Below are 20,722 nucleotides of genomic sequence, written 5' to 3'. Positions count from 1 at the left end.
TAGAAACCGGGATTTAAAAAAATTCATTAATGAACAGTAACTACCGCTACAGTACTCGGCGAGCTTCTAGCTTCTAAAAGCTGGGGGGAGTCAGCTTCTACTTTTAGATAGAAGCTGGGGCAGCTTTTGGAGCATAAGCTCACTCACCAAACACTTGTTGCTCTTGTGCTTATAAGCAGGGGAGCAAAAAAGCCCCCCCAAACATAGCCTATACAAATTGCATACTTAAGCAATCTGATCTTCTCGAAACCCTTTAGGGCTGTCAATGGGTCGTGTCGAGTTGGGTTCGTGTCGGGTCAAGGTATATATCGTATCATAAAAGACAAACTTAAACTCAACCCATTTATTAATCGTGTTGAAAATTTAAACTCAAACTCAATCTATTTATTAAAGGGGTTACCAGTTTCCAACCCGCTTAACCCATTTAATAAATAGGTCGTGTCGTGTTGGACAAAATGACTCATTTAAAGGTTAACGATGCGACCTATTTAACAAAAAAAAAATGCATAAATTGATTGAATTCACTAAAAACTCCATAAGACGAATAATATAAATAATTATATATAATTCATAAATAATTAAATCTAATAATGATGAAGCAAAATATTTCAAATTGTCCAATCCTAGGATCAAATACTCCAAACGTCCAAAATTTCAAGAAGTATAGCATAATCGGGTTATACGGGTTCACTTCGTGTTGACAGGTTGACCCGCGGCCGACCCGTTTATTAAATGGGTTATGACGGGTTGACCCACTGCCGACCCGCTTTTTAATCGTGCGGGTTCAACCCGCTTTGTTTCGTGCGAGTTTCAAGTCGTGTCGGAATTGACAGCCCTACTTCTGGTAGTTTGAGTTTTGTATTTCTCGAACTCCTTATGGTTACAGTAAGCTATTTTGTTAGTTAGAAAAGAGTACCGAGTGTAATGGCGACGATTTTGAAATATTTTTTTACGGGAAAGAGATGAAACTTTCAAATATTTTTTATGAGAAAGAAGTTTCTAGAACACTTTGTTATCTTTTTGAAGCATTTTATTAAACTGATTGCCTTTTCTCTTTCCTAAACTAATTGCCTTAATAATGAATCCCAAGCAAGTAATTATCTGTTGTTGAGTTCTCAATTTCCTCCAAATGACCTGATGAGATGACTAATCTTTGAGCAACAATTTCCTTTAGTCTTGTCTTAGTTTTAAGATCTGCAAAACCAAACGTATTACTCGCTCCAAATGAGGTAGTTGGAGTGTATTGCTTTAATAAGTGTGACCCGTAGGGGTCATGTTGTTAGCTCAATAACAGACACCGCTGATCGAGTGATGGATTTTTTTTTTTACCTGCATTTATCGTGTGTATTCAACTATTCAGTATTCACTACTCAAGAGGTGGAGCTAACTCCAACATTGTCAATTCTTCGGTTCAGAGCTGCTTCTCAATTGATATAACGATATTTCCTTACAAACGATGTTGGTCAGATTAGGAGTCTCCTTAGTCTACATGATTACAGAGAAAACATTACCTCTACAGTTAATGGTAATGGTTTTGGCTTGGTTAGAGTTGTGGAGATGATGGTTTCTCCGGCAGGAGTCTCTCTCAAAACTAGTTCCTCCATAATTACGGAGAAACATTTCCTCCACAACTCTAACCTAGCCAAAACCCCCCAAGCATGCTTAATCTTTCAGAACTTGCAGATTTGCTTGGTACCAGTCCCCTGCCAAACTAATAGCGTTCATTTTCAGAACTGATATTGCATTGATTGCAATGATCTGAACATATGAATAATGAAAGATAGTAGTATTTTTTTTCAGAAGGATGATGTTTCACATTTTAAAGTCAAAATTTCAGAGCAGTGACAGAAAAAAAACAAAAAAAAACTCTTGCCATAACAAAATACCACATACATCTCAGGTGTGAAACAAAGAACCAAACATCACAATGATGTTTGGACCAATAGTATGATATTTCCTCAATAACCTTTTGTTGAATGTGAATATATGTAACAAATAACAAAACAAAGTTTGATTCAAAATGGACGACTTTTAGAGTACGGTAGAATGCTACTTCCTAACATTTATGTAGCTACTGACAAATCTATAAATGCATGAACTTATCACAATGATATGGCAAACATAACAGGCCGCAGAAGAATATACTAAAACTACTCGAGCAACAACTCTTAATCCAAGTCGATCACAACCACAGGATCATGTCTCACTTGTGCCCCCTGAAATACACGTATATTTTCTGCACAAACCAAAAAGAAAACAATCAGAAAAACAGAGAGGAAGAGTAATAAAATGACGACTTTTAAAAGATGATGAGACAAGCGTGTGTGAACAAATTCCAGATACAGAGTGATACAACCTTTTCTAAACAAATGAAAACAACATACTGGGAAAAGGAGAGTGAGAAACAAATCTAGCAGTTATCACCAACTCTAAAGGGAAAGGCAACAGAGAACAAAAAAATTGATGCATGATTGTCTATGTAATGCTCAGAATTCAATTTTGGTTCCATGTTTTTAACTCCATAAATTTGCATCCCTGCATTTTACACCTTTATGCAATCTCAATCCATTTTGTGCATCGTGCATAACTGAAATTTCTACTCCTTGGCTGACAAGGAGAGTTCTATTAAATATAGTATAGATACATGAAATTGACAGTAAAATTATTCCAAAACCAAATGTAAATGTAGAATATCTGGTTCACTGTTCCACCCTCGATTTGTTCTATCATGATTAGTTTGATTCCGGTATACTATTTGGTTTGATTAGTTTGATTCAGGCATTACTTCCATTGACAAAAGAACAAATACTATGCCTTCAAATCTTACAGAGCATGTATCAGTTTGATTCAGGTATACTATTTACTTTCCTCTGTCCTTATATCCTTCGCTCCTCTCAGCAGTCACTTCATTATTACTTACATCAATAAACATGAAAATCTTAGTATCATGAAACGATAAATATCAATTCAGTTTATAATTTTGGCCTAATCCTTGTTATTCCAATTTTTTCCATATAAAGACAACAATTTTGTGATGCAAAATAGCTGACATGTCAGAAAGAAACAATCGGCTTGATCGAGATCTCAATAAACTATGAATAGTTTCTCATATTTGTAGAGTGCTCAAGTAATGCTTCCCTTTATAAGCCACCATAAACATTTCCCATACTTGTAAAGAAAGACAAAGGTGTATATATATCTGAAACAAGGCAAGTTCTGTCTCTTACCTGGAGTACCCAAAAGCTTAGAAGCGTCTCTAAGCAAAACAAGGCAAACCCAATTAAGTAGAATATCTGCCAGAAAAATTAATAGAATTAGTAATAGTTGCAGATAACTACAAAATGAGAGAAACACTTTACTTCCTACAAAATGTTATAACAGCATAATCATTCATCTAATAGGTTTAAAAATTGAACCTTAATACCCTGCCAATATTAAATTTTAAAAACTTAATACCCTGCAGATATTTATAAAATGCAACTAAGAGAAGAAGAAAAAAAAAACGAACACACACACACAACAACATCAGCATAGACGGACTCGCAGAGACTTCTGGCAACAGCCTCAAGCAGGCATTTACATTACATACACACATTTCATTTACCTTTTTTTTTTTTGGCCAATTCATTTACCATTTAAAAAAGGTTTAAAAGACAGATGCAGGCTGCAGGCATATCAAGAAACTTACCCCTACCACCGCATGGTCAGAAAAGACATCAATTGCAGCAAGAATGCCCCTGTAATCATAATGCAACAACCAACAAAAAAAGTTAAAAATAAGAACAAAATAAAATAAAGATAATTTAGTTTAGTGGACAGTATCAAAACAATAACTGATTGAAACAACTTTTCCCCAAGGGGACGCCTAGTTCAGGTATGAAGCTTCCACACTTGCCATAGCACCATGCTTACATTCAACAAAATCTCTCCCTCTCAGAAAACGAAGTTATTGGATAAAATAGCAATTGGAGTATTAATCAATGTACAAGGCAGAGAAACAACCAGGCCCCTAATTCCAGACAAACCCATTTTCCAATTGCAAAAGATATTTTTCAGCAATATGGGTTCTCGAGTGCGTAACTACTATTCATTTTCTATGGATTCAGGATAACAAACACCCATATTTCCTTTAATAGTTGCACGTGTCTTAATCACTAAACATGTCTTTGGTGCAAAATCCAATGAGCGAAAACTTTTCCTTTTTCAAGTAGCTTTTGGAAAGGTACTTAAGTTTAACTATATTTCATGCTAAAGACCAACCACCTACTGGAGATATCTTAAAGTCAAAAATTAAAAATTAAAAAAAAAAGATTATTAAAAGAGAAATAGAAGAAAGAACTTACGTCAGTGATTTTCCTTGAAAGACAATTGGAGGAGCTATAGCCGCGATGATACAAAACCCAATATGGAGCTGTCTCATGCAATTTTTAAATATGAGAACAATAAGATAAGCAGTAGGGAGTCAAAAGAATGTTGTATCAGTACATAGTTACATACCATGTAGAACAGGAAAAACCAACCAAACTTCAAGGCACTATCTGTCCTGCAAGTTGGAAACGCATACAGCAACAGTCAGCAGAAGCAATGCAGCATTTATACACTTTAAACACATCTTTTTAATAAGTTCATAAAACAAAAAATAAATAGAAAAACTAGGCACGCATTTTTTATCGAGATTGATAGCATTGACACCATAAAACTGCTTTCACTCTACCATTGAACAACCCATTAGCCTTGGAGGCGTTTGGTAGCTCTAAGGTGGTTTTCTACTATTGTCAGCAGCAACCCAGACACGGACATAATTTTCAGAAAATGAAAAACCAAAAGCTTATGATAGGGAGGAACCACAAATCTTATATCATACTTTCAAAACCATTAGAAAGAACATCAATATATAGTTACCTCATTGCCCGATAGAGAGGCCTGTACCACAGCACATATGAGAGTGGTATTCCAAGTAGAGCATAGATGACTGCAAGGAAAAATATTTTGGAACCTGCAGTTTGTGAACACCATCCAATTAGCATCAAAACCACCGAGATAAATGGAAAATGATTGCACGACTTAAAAGTAAAAGCTTACCTCCTCCTCTAACCCAACAGATGATAACAGCAATTACATTGAACACTAGGCAAAGAACTATACCTGCAAGAGCAACATTACCTAAAGTGTTAGACAGGCATGTATAGCGAAGAATTTAAAAGAGAAATCCATTTGTGTAACATGAAAAATATAGTTCGCCCACAGGTTCAATATTATCCAAATCAAAGATATTTTAGTACTGATCCAGTAATAATACTTTTCTATTAACATCTTAACTAATCAATGATAATTTATATAGGGTCTGGATCATGGGACACCATATTTTACACAATTTTTTACACATTTTGTGAGTCATTAGATTTAAAAACTTTCAATGGTCCGGATTTGTTGTTTGAATGATGTCAACACAATACCAAGTGATGTGGAAAATGATATGGCATTACATATTTCTAATAAAAAATTATAATTAGATTCAATTTTTCTTTAATAAAAGAAAAAACAAAATCTATTGCTCATATAAGAACAGTACAAAAAACGACCAAAAGAAAGAAAAAAGAAGAAGAGTAGAAGAACAAATGCCAAATGCTAAAATCATCATCTCCTGAAGAAGACCTGAAGCCGCGAGTCAATTGGTGCTAGTTCTTCACGGTTTCAATTACTGGGAATTGCTAATGGAATCTCTTAAGAGATGTGCTAATCTGAAACATCTTGTATTGAAGAATTAAGTAGAATGTATGTCTTCAATTCCTTTTTGATTTTCAGTTACTGGGATTTCCTAATATCTATGTAGCTGTTAGAAGGATTCTACTAAATATAATGGTGTTGAATTTCTTATCTATTCGCAGTCCTTTGTTTTCATCCATAGTACACAATTTTATACATCGATTGGAAGATTTTTCATCCAAAATACTTAAAGTAGTTTTGGAATTTGTTTCCTGTGCCATTTTCCTAAACTAAATTTTTTGAATTGTTTAATGAATTTGTAGATGACCAGTCCAACCACTGATTCTTCTCATGGTTAAAAAAATATTGGAACCCTAGCTGACGTCCAGATTCCTCCCTTTTCCTCCAAAATTTTCTGACACCCTCCATCCTTGGTTGGCTTTAATCACCAGCACTCAGTATTTTATCAAAACAAATATCAAAGCTCCCGGAAATCAAATATCGCATTTGATGACAGTGTTTGGAGAAGATGATATTCTTTTTAGCGTTTGGTGTCTGGTCTTGGGCAATTTTTTTTTCTTTTATTTTTTAAACGTCTTCTACTGTTCTTATATGAGTAATAGATTTTGTTTTTTACTTTAATAAAGATAAATCCAATCTAATTATAATATTTGATTTAAAATATATAATGACATGTCATTTTACACATTACTTGCTGTTGTGTTGACATCATTCAAACAACAAATCTGGACCATTGAAAGCTTTTAAATCTAATGACTCACAAGATGTGTAAAAAAATTGTGTAGAATATGATGTCCCATGATCCGGACCCATTTATATAATTGTTATCTCTAATGTTGCAACTGGACATGATACTAAACTATTACTGTAAGAAAAGTTTGCTCCAATCAGAATAAGTAGTATATATAAGTATATCATCAAATTGACAAACTTATTTGTAAGTACAAATTGATAGAAAAAAGCCATTAAGAGATAAAAATAAAAAATAAAAAAACAAACTGGTTTCTTTCTTACTGTGAAATTTGCAGTTTCTGGAAAGTATTTATTTGAGTAAAGAAAGTGTACACCGGACATTTCAGATCATATTTGTTCCTCAACAATAGCATAGTACTTACTAATACTTTTAAAAGTAAAATAGAAAGCTCCGATCAACAGTAGTATCTTAAACTGTAAATCATAACACGGAAATAGGCAGTACAGACATGGTGAAAAAGAACCAATGCAAAATACTCTTTTCACAATGAAAGCCTAAATTTATTTCAAGAGAACAACTTATAGAAGCAAAATTAGATAGCAACAAATTAACAAGATAAACCTGCCATACCTAACCAACTTGCAAAAGCCATATACTGTAGTCTTTGAGCATGTACAGGAATTTCATTGGCAATATCATGGTGAATAATCGGAAAGAATGGAGGCCAATTTTTCCCATCATCAGGGACACCAGCTGATATATGAAGTACAGAAAAAGGTAATTACCACCTCAGACAAGCATTTATAAAAAGCTATAAACTCAAAATACAAAGTTGTAGATTCATAACCCTTACCTTTTGCAACAGAATCCTCTCTTCGTTTGATATCCTGTATAAGTTAGATGCAAAAGCAAAACTGTATTAAAATTCAAGTATAGAAATATATCAAACAGTAAAGCAAAAATGAGAAACCATTTCTATATAAAAGTACAAATGAGAACTTAATACAGGCGACATTATACGTGAGCAATTTAAAGATATGTAAGACAATAACTCTGATGCTCTGATATAGAACAAGGAACAACATATAAATTTTGCTTTCTGTCTATTGTTGATAAATACAGAGTATTACTAAAACAAAGAAACAATGGAACCTAGAGAGAAGACTTCAAATAAATCCAACGCCATCAAAGATGCCTTGGACTCAGTCCAGGTAAACTATTGCTTCACACATGACAACAACTTAAATCTTTTCCATCGACTTAATTTTCAAAGGTCATGAAATAGCCCTGCTAGAAAGCCATTCTAGGTAAATGACTAGTTGAAACCCATTTAGTGCACCATGCTAAAAGACATAAGTCATGAGACATAATTCACTCACCGTATGACTAGCGAGAAGCAAAAGTAATGAAGATAAGACTCCAACGAAATTACCTAAACTAAATGTTTGCTACCTTTGTTACAGGACAAACCTACACATCTGGTGTTTGGATGGCTTGGTTCTTATACCTTGAACTGGCTCCAGCATCGTTCTCCTCAGGTTGCAGATAACTTGACTCTAGTTGTTGAGGTAGTAAGATTTTAAGCTTCTCACAAACTTGCCTGTCCAACTAACACTTGTTTTTATATCTCTGAATCATAGAGGAACTTCCACAATGTAAGAACATAGTGGAGGAACCAACACTTCTACACCAAACTGGTGTCAAGACAAAAAGGACTACTAACGTTGTGTTTGTTACTGGCCTTTTAGTTGCTGTAATATTTTGGTAGATAACTAGATATAGAAGAAAGGAAATTTTTAGGAGGCAAGGATGTGACAGAAGTTGCTAACACAGCAGGGTTCTACGAATCAGTCCTAGAGAATACTTAGATATATCCCAGCATCACAGAAGGCATGTTAGACTCAATGAGACACTCAAAGTCAACTCATGCTTCACATATGAGCACAAGAACTTTGTGTCTTTCTCCATGAACATAATTTCTAAGCTCACCAAGCTGCCCTTTTATAGAACCAACGGTACATTAGTCATTGTACAGACCCATATGAATACCAAAAGTGCTAAAAGAAATAAATGATGAGACCTAATGCCTTCTTTATGTGGCAAACAGCAACGCAAAGATCACAAATATATGAGACCAAATCATCACAACTAAAGTTCAGATGGTATGCAAATACTACAGATAAAAAAAGAGTACAAAACTACACATACTCTTTTTGACAAGAAGACTAAAAGATTTTTAATTCCTAAATAGAAGGTCCTTCATACTTGGATTGAGTTTGTCTACTATACTTGAATCTTGGCTCACACTCCTAACTAACAGGAGATAAAATTAATAACAACTAAAGGCAAACCAACAGACAAGTAATCAATCACAGAATTTGTAATATTAACCTTTTCTCTTCTCTTGAGATCTGCTTCCCAGGTTGCAAGCTCTTTTGCCTTTTGCTTAGAATCCTGTGAACACCATACCCGTCAATGCTTATCCGAGCTCCAAAAATAGAGCAGAAATGTATATAAAATAGCAACTTTCTTACACTCATTGTGTCCAATGGTATATCAACTGTTGCATCATGTTTCTGCCCAAAACCAAGAGGTTCAGATGCCAATGGTGGAATCCGTGACTTCCCATTCTGCATATTTATCAAATTATGGCACATTGAAATCAATCTTATAAGGATGATGAGCAAATACTAAATTAAGATGTGCCGTGGAGTTGATAAATAACCCCCAACCCTGACAAAGGTGATTTTAAGTGTATTTATCTTAGGTTGCGCCTTGCATATGTAGGGGCAACTTGTGAACTTCTTTTATCTGAATCTAAAATGATGCAAAAACCCTCAATTATGAATTAAAATGTGCAGTGATCATTCATAAGCATGCACCAACCATGACAGAGTTGGCTTTTGTATGTAATCTTGACCACAGAAATTACACCTAGAACATGAGGGGTAGTATGGGGCTTTGAATTTATTTATTTAATTATTTATTTGTAACTAAAGAGGCTTGAGAATTAAATAGCAGTTCAGTTTATGCAAGGTAATTAAACTCTCATGTTTTGAAAAGAAAAAGAAAAAGTTTTAAGCTCGCACATTATATAGAAATCCAGGATAACGATTACCATGTTGGTATAAGGGCACAGAGCTTTGTGCTAAATAAGTGCTATGAGGGGTTTCAAACCCAATCCATATGGAAGCCAGCCATGCACCTCAGAGTTCCTACTTCCTACTAACCCTTTGTTGATGTGTGCAATGATTAATTAATAAAAACATTTAAAATCTTATTAAACAATTAAAATTGCATCAATCCATTCTTAGAAATGCAGAAGACATATACAGTAGAAAAGTAAAAAAAAAAACAATATTAGAGCATAACATTTTGGAACATGTAGGCACGCCACAAAGATAGACCAATTTCAAGAAGAAGAAAAAAAAGGTGTACGGAACAAGAAGATTCTACATTTGGCAGCTATTACGTTACTGCTTGAAAGATTGAGAAAGCTCTAAAACCGAGCATCAAGATCTGACCTATCCTCTCTTCCTTTCAACTCACAAAAATGGCTGACAATTCAAATTTTTTTCAGACTGACTAATTGTACGTAAATGGGCCGAATGCAGATAACCTGAAGGTAATTCAGTTAAATTTCAATTTCGTCACACTCTTTATCAATTTAAAAAGTGAAAGAAAAAACCCCAACTCTATCCAGATTCAGCTAAGCTAAGCACTATTATATAGAACGCACTGGAGCATTGGCTCTGTTTCTGAATTTTAGCTTTACAAAGCAGAGCTACGTAAGAGTTCTTCTTTCTTTTTCTAGTTTTCACTTTACTTACAGATTACATTCTCTCCATTTCCAAATTCACATCCCTCCGAAATTTTCCTTCCTCCATTTTCTTCACTTCCAAATCGGAACAGTAAAAATTCAAAATAAAACTACTGTAAAAGAGTACAAAAAGCTAAGGCTTCAGATCCAGATCCAAAAACCTAATGCACCTAATTTTCGCAGCAATTGAAAGCAATAACCGCAATACTAGACGGTAGATCTGAAGAGAAAAAGAACGTAGACGGTTAAAAATTGAGGCGGGGCGACGTGGAATTACCGAAAAGGGATTGACCTCGACCTCTTCTTCTTCAAAGGGATTGGGGTCGTGGTGCCGATTCATGGTCTCTCCGCGCTAGTAGAGAAGGACGAACAAAGAAGTAGATCCCCAAATTTTGCAGAGAATTTAGAAGAGGAGAGAGAGAGAGAGTGGTATTCTCTCTTTATCGGTGAGGGTTTGCTTTATGCGGGACTCTGAGCGTGGCTTTGTTGCTACGCATACGCGGGACAATTGGAATGAAGTACGGTTTTGCGTATCTGCCCCTAGAGGTTATGCTATTTACCTTCACTGCCATTGTATTTTTACTTTTTAGTTTTTACACCTGTGATTTGCCCGGCCAGTTTCTTTGAACATCAGTTCTTTAACCTTTCTTTGATCTTTGTAAAGAACTAAACCAGCTCAGTTGTGATTGAAGAAGACAATATATTCTCAGCTTCTCTTATCTTCCTAAGACTATAATATATATGTTGTTATCTACAGGCCGCTCTTTTGAAACCACCAATTCTTAAACAAAAGATTTCGTCTTCATCCTATGCTCTCAAAAATGCGAATTCAAAAGAAAATGAGAAAAAAAAAATTGCCGATGCAGTGGTAGCCTCTGATATTCTCAAGGACGCCACCAAAGTCGTCGTCAAAATTATCGGGAAACTTGAGTCCTATGTGATGATTTTACTCAATGGGATTGTGCCAATTTCATATGCGGGCACCAAAGAGCCGGTTGCATATGGGGAATTGATCTCCATTTGGGGCATTGGACTGAGTGTTAGAGCAACTCCATTACTCCAACAACTTCCTCATATTTTGTTTTTTTTTTTCTATTTTAGGGAAAAGAGAAATTTTAAATACACACCCCTAATCACTTAATACACATCCCTATTATTTTATACTAGCCTCTTGGCATGCACTCCGTGCTTGCCAATTTGCTTTTATATATATATAAAAAAGTTTTAAATTAAACAAAAAGAAAAAAAATTTGAATGCAGCAAAATACCACTGACGGTTACAAATGTGGGTTTTTTTTTCCTTATTTTTTGTTTGCAATTTCTTGAAAAGGAAAAACTGATTATGTTTATTTACTATTTTAGCCTTGTAATATCATTTTTATTTTTTAAACAATTCAATCAATAAAGGGCATAATAGGAGTTTTAAAAATTTAACCATCATTCCCAACAATTTGCTTTATATAATAGATATAATAGATTTCAAATTAAATTTTGTAGGCAGGTTAAATGACCAAAACAGACATCTATGCATTAAAAGAAGAAAAAAATAGTCATATTTTCCTTATATTATTCTATTTATGTATAAATAGTTAGATAAACACAACAAATTTCTATACATGGCCTCCCAATTTAATACAAGAATAAAGTTAGAAACTATCTAATTTAATTTTTCCTTAAATAAATTGTAATTAGATGAGGTTAGAGACCATAATATTTAGAATTTCAAAATCAATGGCATTAAATATTTTTAAATCATATGGCTTTACTCCCATTTTTTAGTTAATTTCCTTTTTTGTTCTAAGAGTTATGATTATTCAATTTATTTTCTAATATAAAACATCACAGGTGAAAAAACTTTGTAATTGTTAATCTGTTTGGCCCCTCTAATGACAATTATTTAGTTCCGCCACTATGGAGAAACTACTTTTTTTTTTTTTTTGAGATAATGGAAATCCATTGATAATCGCATGCCAAGAAGGTCATTACATACCCATCCGCTGACACATAATAATGGTCGGACAAGAATTCGTGGAGGAGCCACAGTGGTACATAAGATAGACCAACTATATTCGAACTTATCGCTCATATATCTAAAATGAGCCTATAACTATGACATAATCTAATACATAGTGTATAGGCATAGAAACATAAAAGAAAGCCAATGTCACTTATGTCAAACATAAGCGAGGCTGTTTGAATCCACCCTCCAGGATCCCAAATACGATACCCTGAAGAAATCAGGCCCAACCTTGTAGTCCAAAACCAGACCCTTAGCCAATTGGGCCTCCAGCCACCTTTGGGCTTCCAATCTTGTATGGGCCCCTGAACAGATTTTGGCACCCAACCAGAACTGGGCACCACTGCCTTTCTATCACCAACGTTTGTCCCGTTCGCTGCCACCATCGCCGTCATGCAACCCTCACGACTATCAGACCCCTTTGGTGAGCCCGCAGATCGATACCTTGAGACCACTGTCTTCCGTATCAGATCGACAGCAGCAGCCAGTTCTAATCGCAAACCCGAATAGGTAAGCCCCTGATCTGCACGTCGGTTTTCCGTCACCGGTAGAAATAGGTCATGGAGGAGGTGATCATCCCCTGATCTAGCTGTGTAATCTCCTCCACCAAGTCTCAGATCCGGTTTGAGTCGAGCCCGACATGGGTGAATCCAGAAATCCGTCTCTCCGGCAAGGCCCACCAAACCAGCCTTCAGATGCTTCCTGCCTGGCCGGAATCTGATCGGATTTTCTGCTATCACACGCGATAGCCCAGCAAAGGCAAACCCCCCAAACTCATCTCGATAATTCTCAGCGATGAGAACAATCGATTGGACATGCGTCGCCCAAAGTCGGTGTTGGATTGCCGTAAAGAGACAGCGAGAGGCAGAGACAGTAGATCTACGTGGTGTTGGCACCGTGCTCCAATGATAGAGTCCCAAGCCGTGGGGGCCAGGGTTTAGCAGAGAGAGAGAGAGGCGGAAGGCCCTCATCATATTCAGAACTATTCTTGCGATTTGCCAGATTACTTGCAAGCAAAGGCGAGCTACTATGGAGAAACTACTGGTATAGTTTTGGTTGAATATATGTTCAATTCATAATTTTATACTTGATTAACATGGTGTTTGGTGGATGAGAGCTCAAATAACACAAAGCCTATTTATATGCATCTATTTAAAAGGAACAATAATAAATCTTTATGGATTTCTCAATAACTAACACAAGTAATAAATGTTAATATACTAGAATATACTAATCATATTAAATAGTAACCTTAATATAGTCAAAAAGTAGGATATTTCATGATTTTTTAGATTAAGGGTATTTTAGGTACTTTGGGTTGTGTATTTAGTAAATTATTAGAATGAGAAATTAAATGGGTGGTGTATTAAGTATGGAGTGTATATTAAGTAATTAGGGGTGTGTATTTAAAACTTCTATAAGGAAAAATAAGTCTTTTTCACTCCAACAGATTCTCTATAACCATCCTCATTTTAGGGCTAATTAGGAAAGAGAAAATAAAATTCTCTATATTTGCAGCAATCTCTAAAACTTAATAAAATAATTATGGAGATTTTATAGATTGCTATAAAATAGAGAATCTGTTGAAATTAGAGAAGAAAAATTATTTAAAGATTTGACTTTTACTTTCCTATAATACAAAAATTATAGGAAAATTGTTGGAGTTGCTCTTAATGGGAAGCTGATTCTGGAGACCATGTCAAGGTCTATCACCTACTTCTATCTCTACTATAGTTCATACATTGCCATGTTACATTGTGTAGCACCATGGCGAGGTTTATCATCAAACTAAGCATGATGGATTGGGCAGTGCATTCACGACATTTTTATTTGTCAATGGGTTAAGAACAATTGCAAAGGGATGAAGTGTTCTTAGGAGATAACTCTTGCTTTTCAACTGTATTCAGGCCCAATTTGGCATTGGTTCCTAGGGTGCTTTTGGAATCAAAAGTGCTTTTGTGTCTAATCTAAGGTGTTTGGTAAAATCTTAAAAAGCTGCTTTTGGTCACTCTAAACTTCTCCCAACAACAGGTTTTCAGAAGCTACAATTTGTAGCTTTTCAAAATGGTTTCTGCAGACAGAAGGTGAAAAACAAGAATTTGACATAAACCCACAGAGACTACAAAATCGTTGAAAATTCAGTAATTTGGACACAAACCCACAAAGATCGTGGGAAGAAGACGGATGAGGACAAGCTGAGATGTCGTATTCGGCTAGCTCCGACACCCCAATCTCAAAGCCAATCCTCACTGGCTCTACTCAAAACCCTCATTGAAGCAAACCATTTAGATTTTCAGAGCTCTCGAAGTCATCGAGAGGGACTTCCTCACCATCCCGAAAGCTTCACCTCTCTCTTCTCCTCCCTCCGCCTCGCCTCCCCCAGGTCTACAATTTAATTGATCGTGCATCTTCTTCTGCCCCTCTCTCTCCCTCTTTGAACAATCTGCAAATTCATCCCATTTCTTCCCAGCAAATTGAGTGGGTAAAGGTTTTGCGATTTTGCACCATGCAATTTCAATAGTTATCTGCACTTAGTAATTCATGAATTGAAATGGAACTCATGAACTGAAATGGTTGCTGGGGAGTGATTAGAAAATAGAATGGTCCTGGACTCCTGGGTATGGATCTCATCCAGAAAGAGATAAAGATGAAGGCAATGTTTAATTATGTTGATTATCACAATCTCAAAAAAGTTATGCTCATTATCTTTTAAATATGTTCATTATCTTTAAAAATTTATATTAATTACTTTTTATTTTCACAACACTTTTAAAAAATAGTTTATCAAACAGTCAAACACTTAACTACTTCTCCTCACAGCAATTCCAAAAGCAATTCTGGCCACAACAGAACCAAAAGTACTTCTGCTCACAGCACAACAATGTCAAACTAAGCCTCATTCTATTCATACATATATATATATATATATATTTTTTTTTTTTCAAATTATAAAAGAGGGGTAAAATAGAGATTAAATTTTGACAAAAATTTAGATAGGAGCAAATTTGGAGGTCTGAATAGAACCATCCTTTGGGAAGTAACCGATTACTATTTTTTTTAAGAGAAAAGACAACAATGTAAAGTTTAAATTGAAGTCGACCGTGTGGTTATTATATCTACAGTGAAGTTGGCTTAATAAAGACATGGTTGAAATGATGATGAAGTGAAAGATTCTTTGAGTCTTAAGATTGATGTCCATGATCATTGTTTGAATCTTTATGAATCAGTTTTGAGTCTTATTCCACTCGAATATGAGTTAGACCATTGTTCTTAGCTTGAAGCAAGTTATCACTTGGAGCTAACTTTTCTGCAGCGGAGACAGTAGTGTGCCCTAACTCATGAAACCAGTAAGGATAAGGGAGCTATCTTCATTTATGAGACAAAATCGTCACCACATTGTCGCATATGATTAACAGAACCATAAAATTAAGTTAATCTTCAATTTTTTATGAGATTAGGGCATTCATCTAATAAATGTGGATACCGCTTGAGACTTTGGATCTTGGAATATTAATCTTCAAATAGTTAAAGACAATAGCAACCGCAGTATGAATAAGTTTAGCATGGTCTGGAGTTGCTGAACTAACTGCAGATAGGTGGCATTCTATAAGGTGGGTGAAATATTTCAAAAAAAAAAAAGGAAATAAACTCACACTCCCAAACAATTCACACTTATATTTTTCTTCTTCTTTTAAAATGAAATTCACACTCCGAATTTTTGTTTTTGTAAGAAGACAAAATTCAAGATAATAAAAAACGAAACATGAAGTGTAAATTGTAAAATAGAGTGTGACTTTCACTCTCCAAAATATAGTCATTTGGACAGACCATATTTTCCAATATGTCATAAAGAATTTGTTACCATCTATCATATGGTTAACCAATAAACAATTATTGTAAAACAAGATCATTATTGGTTTCAGGTAATACAACAATATCATTAATGGTCTTGGGTGGAGTTACCAAATATTATCGAGAACCCTATACTAGGGCTTCGTGCAAAACGGCAGCAGTGTCCGATCGTGTCCAGTGCTGGCCTAGCTCAGGTGAGAATTGTTTGGGTTTTTCGTTCTCGATGTGTGGAGCAAGGTTGCAATTTTGGACGGATTTCGATTTGGGTCTTTGAAGGCATGCAAGCAGGCAGGTAGTAGATCAGAGAAAGCTCTCGACGTTTGGTCTTACTTGTGTCTTGGTCTTATCAGTGATCAACATTTACTGTAGTGTGTTACGGAGGCAGGTAGAGGTTGAGGCACGTTAGGGAGGCAAGTAGCGGATCGGTAGGTCTTTTTCTACCGGATTCGATTGGGCTTTGGTGGTTTATACTCAGGTGGGCAGACCAGGAATTCTGTGACTGATGCTGTGTTGGAAAGGTCGGCTGCCTTAAGGGTTGATGGCGGTGGTGACAACTTGGTAGAAGAAGGCTACTCGTGCTTCTACTCACTTTGCTCGTGTTCAGGCTTAGGCCTTTGGGCTTGGGCTCGGGCTCGGGCTTGATTAATTTGGGTTGTTTGCCCTGTTTTGTGGGCCTTTAAGGAGGGTGCATTGCCACCCTTATTTATCACTTAGTGATTTGGAGGGCCCTAGCCTAAGAGTTTAACATCCTTGGACATTTTTTATCAATATATGGTCTTCTAGGGCCAATCGTTTTGGATTATGTCTTCTACGGGGACTAAGGCAATTGGTAATTATATGGAATAAGACTAGCATTTGTTTGCTAGGAAGTGGTGTTCTGTTAGTACCACAATAGCGTGCAGGCTAGTGGGACGCTAGTGAATTTTTTTTTTCCTTAGAAGACACGAAGTTGTTCTTTGTTTGTAAGCTCACTAAAATAGCGAGTTCAATATAGATTTGTAATGAGTTTCATTTACTCAATAGAGTTTCAGGATTCTTACCATTATCCTATTCAAGTACATGCTAGACTTTAGCCATTTGACGGCTATTGACTCTAATGACATTAATATCCATTCAAAAAAAAAATATCGTTATTTGTTTTTTGAGTAAAATAATATAGAGATTTCATTAATGTAGGGGTAAGGCCAGAATGACCATTACATATCATTTCGCTACCATCATACCATGTATAGATAGACAAGAATTTGTGATGAACACATCACAATGATACGTAGGATAGGACCATTCATTTAACATGTTATGCTCACTTATGCAAAGCGAGCCTATTAACTATGAATCAGTACACATAGTAATAGGCTAGTTTAAAAGAAAACTAACTAAGGGATGGGTATAAAACTCAACAGCCATTTTGGACCCAAGAAAGCCAGGCCCAAAAAACTCTCTTCACTTCTCCAAGCAGCGGCCCAAGAAGCCCATCAAGAACAATAGACCCATTAGGTATTCTGCACCTCAACAAACCAAGTCTAAAGACTATTCAGGCTCTGAACCCAAATAGAGGCCCAAAAGATTGGTAAGGCCTGAATGCAATTGCTCCTCTGGCCACCACCATAACGACGACACCGTTAGCAATGCTGGTCGATCAGACAACCACCAGCAAGAGAGGACCTTTAATTTGTCGTCGAAGTAACCCAGAACCGGGGTTGATCTTGGGTCCACACACAACCCAAAGACAGAGCCAACCATATTGATCTGGATACCCAGAGCCAAAACAATAGCTTCCTGGCGTCGCCGCTTCGAATCACCGCCCTCTCGATCACTGTGAAGCTTGTATCTCTCAGTACCATCTCCATCAGAAGCAAAACAGTCCAAGATAGATTCAGAATGAGATTAATTAAACCGGCACTGCTGCACTTCGCCGTCGTCATCAACAGCAGAAGACCCAATCGCAGATGTTCGCAAGTAGTTCTTCTTCGAATCCCTGGTCGGATCCACCAACCAAGGTGCAGTCCGTCTTGAGTACGGTCGACATTTTCAGACTCAACATCTCCGAATGTTGAAAGAAATCGGAAGTTAAACACCTAAAACAGGGTCGTCAAGAGTTCTGGAAGTCGAAATCCAGCGAATTTGATCCCTACTGGTGATGATCTCGATGCCTCATAACGTCGTTAGATACCCAAGCCCAGGCAGCTATGGTTTACAGGTGGCAGCGCTCTCGATGCCATAGTGTATCCTCTATATCCTTTGATTGACAAAAACAATGCTGTTATTGGTTTAATGCCACACTGGGATATTAATTCTGTTTGTAATGGAAAAGACGTTGGCCTTGTTTCTCCAATCCCACATAAAAAAAATTTTTTGAATAAAATTTCGATTAAAGGCAAGAGAAATTTCAAATACACCCCCTCAATTACTTAATGCACATCCCTGATATTATTTTGTCTCATTTTTCATCAGACTTTCATCTATGCCCCTCCTCATTAAATAAATAAATGAGAAAAAATTAAGAAAAAAATAAGTCGACTATGTATCATAAATTTTTATTTAATACAATCTTTTTTGTTTTATTGTGGAATTAATTTTGGCACATATCAATATGGTAATTACTAATTACCCTTCTTTCTCAAATAAATGAGGTTGATATATCGCTAGAAGATTGAATAACTTAACTTTCTTACCTTTTTTTTAAAGAATATCATGTCAATATATTAATAATACACAGGCCAGAAAGGACCAGTACATATCCTCCCTCTACCATCTCTGGGTAGATAAAGAGTTTGTGGTAAAACCACAACGATACATAGATTATGTTCAATCATTTAACGGTACACATGCTCACTTATTCAAAGAAAGCCTATAAACTATGTTACCAAAGACAGGTAAATAGGCTATGTGCAAAATTGGAAATAAAACTAAATTTTCTCCTTGCCCTTAACACTAGGGCTTGGAGGTTTGCTAGGGCAGATGACACTCAGCACATCTTCAGCAGAAACTTTCTTATGCTTGGAGGAATTTTTGTTCTTCGACCCCAGAGGCCTCTCTTTCTTCTTCTTGATCGGCTATAAGTCTTCTTTCTTGATAACTCCTTCCTTAGGAATCAGAATTCCCCCTGGAGCATCAATCAGTCCAAGAGACTTGGCAGAGAATTTGGTGTGGAATTCCGGCTCCTTCAGATTCTTTTGGAGCATGGATGGACTTGTAGCCTGGCTACTCTCTCTGAAAAAAGTTTTTAGTTTCTTTGGAGATGTGAATGGTGAGTAGAGGTGGCAAACGGGCCAGCTCGGCTAGGCCCATTTTAAGCGGGCCTAGTCGTGCTTCGTGCCGTGCTTGGGCCGACGCATTTATTATCGTACCTGGCTCGTGCCGGCCCATTTACTTAAACATTAAGCCCGGCCGGCCCATGGCCCGAGCCCATAATGTGCCGGGTTAATAACGGGCCGTGCTCATGCCTACCCACTATAAAGCATGATTTTAAAATCTTAATTTGAACAAATAAAAATTAATTTTATTTAACTATTTAGAAAATTAAAATAAATTAAGTTATACAACGTTTTTCATAATCTTAGCTTTTTAAGATTATATTTCTAATAATTTTTTATATTCCACTATAAGAAAGAAAGAAAAAAAAAACTCAAAATATATTATTTTTAGTATATTATTGTGAGATTAATCTTTATCAATATAATGAAGATTTAGTATCTATTATTCTTTTCTTCATTCTATAGTTGTATTATTATGAGATTAGTCTTTATTAATAAACATATATTTAATATTTAGAAAAAATATTTATGTCAAAACAAGGATATAATGTTTTGTTTCATTATTTTGACAATATAAAAGAAAGCATTGGTGGAACTGTCATGAGATTTTAAATAAAAAGGTCTCATATTCAAATCTCATCATTATATTTTTTTAATATTTTTAAAAACAAAATGAAATTTTGTGTTTGTAACGGGCCGGCCCACAATATGTCATGCTCGGGCAAGGCCGGGCCAATGGGCCAATATTCTTTGGCCCAGTCTGACCTGTTATTCTAACGTGCTCGGGTCGTGCCGGGCCACTAACGGGCTTGAGCTGTGCCCGGCCCGTGCCGTGCTCGTGCTTAGTGGCCCGTTTGCCACCTCTAATGGTGAGGATGGACGTCCTCTCTTGACTGCAGCTTGGTCTGTTTCAGCAGGAGGTAAAGCTAGCACAGTATTTGTCGCTTCAGGCCTTATATCTTCATTCCTAATAACAATGGGACATCTAGGTTTGTGCGCAGATGGATCACCAAATAGATTTTGAGCAATAGATGGCAGTATGGGGGCTTGAACTCCATGGAAACGAAAGGTTCCATTTTGAAAGCGGAGATCCTAGAGGCCTGGAAAATAGGACGCCAGAGGGGTCCCAATTGCAACCTGTGCTTCGGTGTTATTCTGCATTTTCAGTGCAGCCCCCATAGCTCATTCATCTTGTTCATGGATAATTAGATTTCAGTCCCTGCACTTTCCATGTAAATTCACAAAGTAATATGTTATCTCCTTCACCACATTAGGGATCAATTTCAACATACATTTAAGAAAGAAAGGTTGGGATATAGCATGCGCTACATGAGCCCTAATTAAGCCTTTGTGAT

At 36.2% G+C, this 20,722-nt stretch overlaps 1 protein-coding gene across 1 annotated transcript; it reads right to left on the bottom strand.

Annotated features, from left to right (window-relative positions):
* Window positions 1-1,901: 1,901 nt before the first annotated feature.
* Window positions 1,902-10,719, bottom strand: LOC112179922 (secretory carrier-associated membrane protein 4). Its single transcript, XM_024318408.2, has 12 exons — window positions 10,519-10,719; window positions 8,956-9,051; window positions 8,813-8,875; window positions 7,275-7,308; window positions 7,052-7,174; window positions 5,083-5,145; window positions 4,903-4,996; window positions 4,498-4,543; window positions 4,344-4,411; window positions 3,689-3,737; window positions 3,228-3,293; window positions 1,902-2,236 (listed from the first exon to the last, which is right to left on the bottom strand). Exons 1-12 carry the CDS (start codon window positions 10,579-10,581, stop codon window positions 2,204-2,206), a joined length of 798 nt encoding a protein of 265 aa, XP_024174176.1. The 5' UTR covers window positions 10,582-10,719; the 3' UTR covers window positions 1,902-2,203.
* Window positions 10,720-20,722: the final 10,003 nt, after the last annotated feature.

This window comes from Rosa chinensis, chromosome 7 (genome assembly GCF_002994745.2).
Source record: "Rosa chinensis cultivar Old Blush chromosome 7, RchiOBHm-V2, whole genome shotgun sequence".
Classification (NCBI taxonomy): Eukaryota; Viridiplantae; Streptophyta; class Magnoliopsida; order Rosales; family Rosaceae; genus Rosa; species Rosa chinensis.
Note: the sequence above shows the minus strand (reverse complement) of the source record. Positions and strands in the feature narration are given on the sequence as shown.

Coding starts and splice junctions, on each gene's coding strand:
- LOC112179922 (XM_024318408.2), bottom strand. CDS start 10,581: ATGAATCGGCACCACGACCCCAATCCCTTTGAAGAAGAAGAGGTCGAG. Junction 8,876..8,955: donor TACCATTGGACACAATGAGT/GTAAGAAAGTTG, acceptor TGGTGTTCACAG/GATTCTAAGCAAAAGGCAAA. Junction 2,237..3,227: donor TAAGCTTTTGGGTACTCCAG/GTAAGAGACAGA, acceptor TGGTTTGTGCAG/AAAATATACGTGTATTTCAG.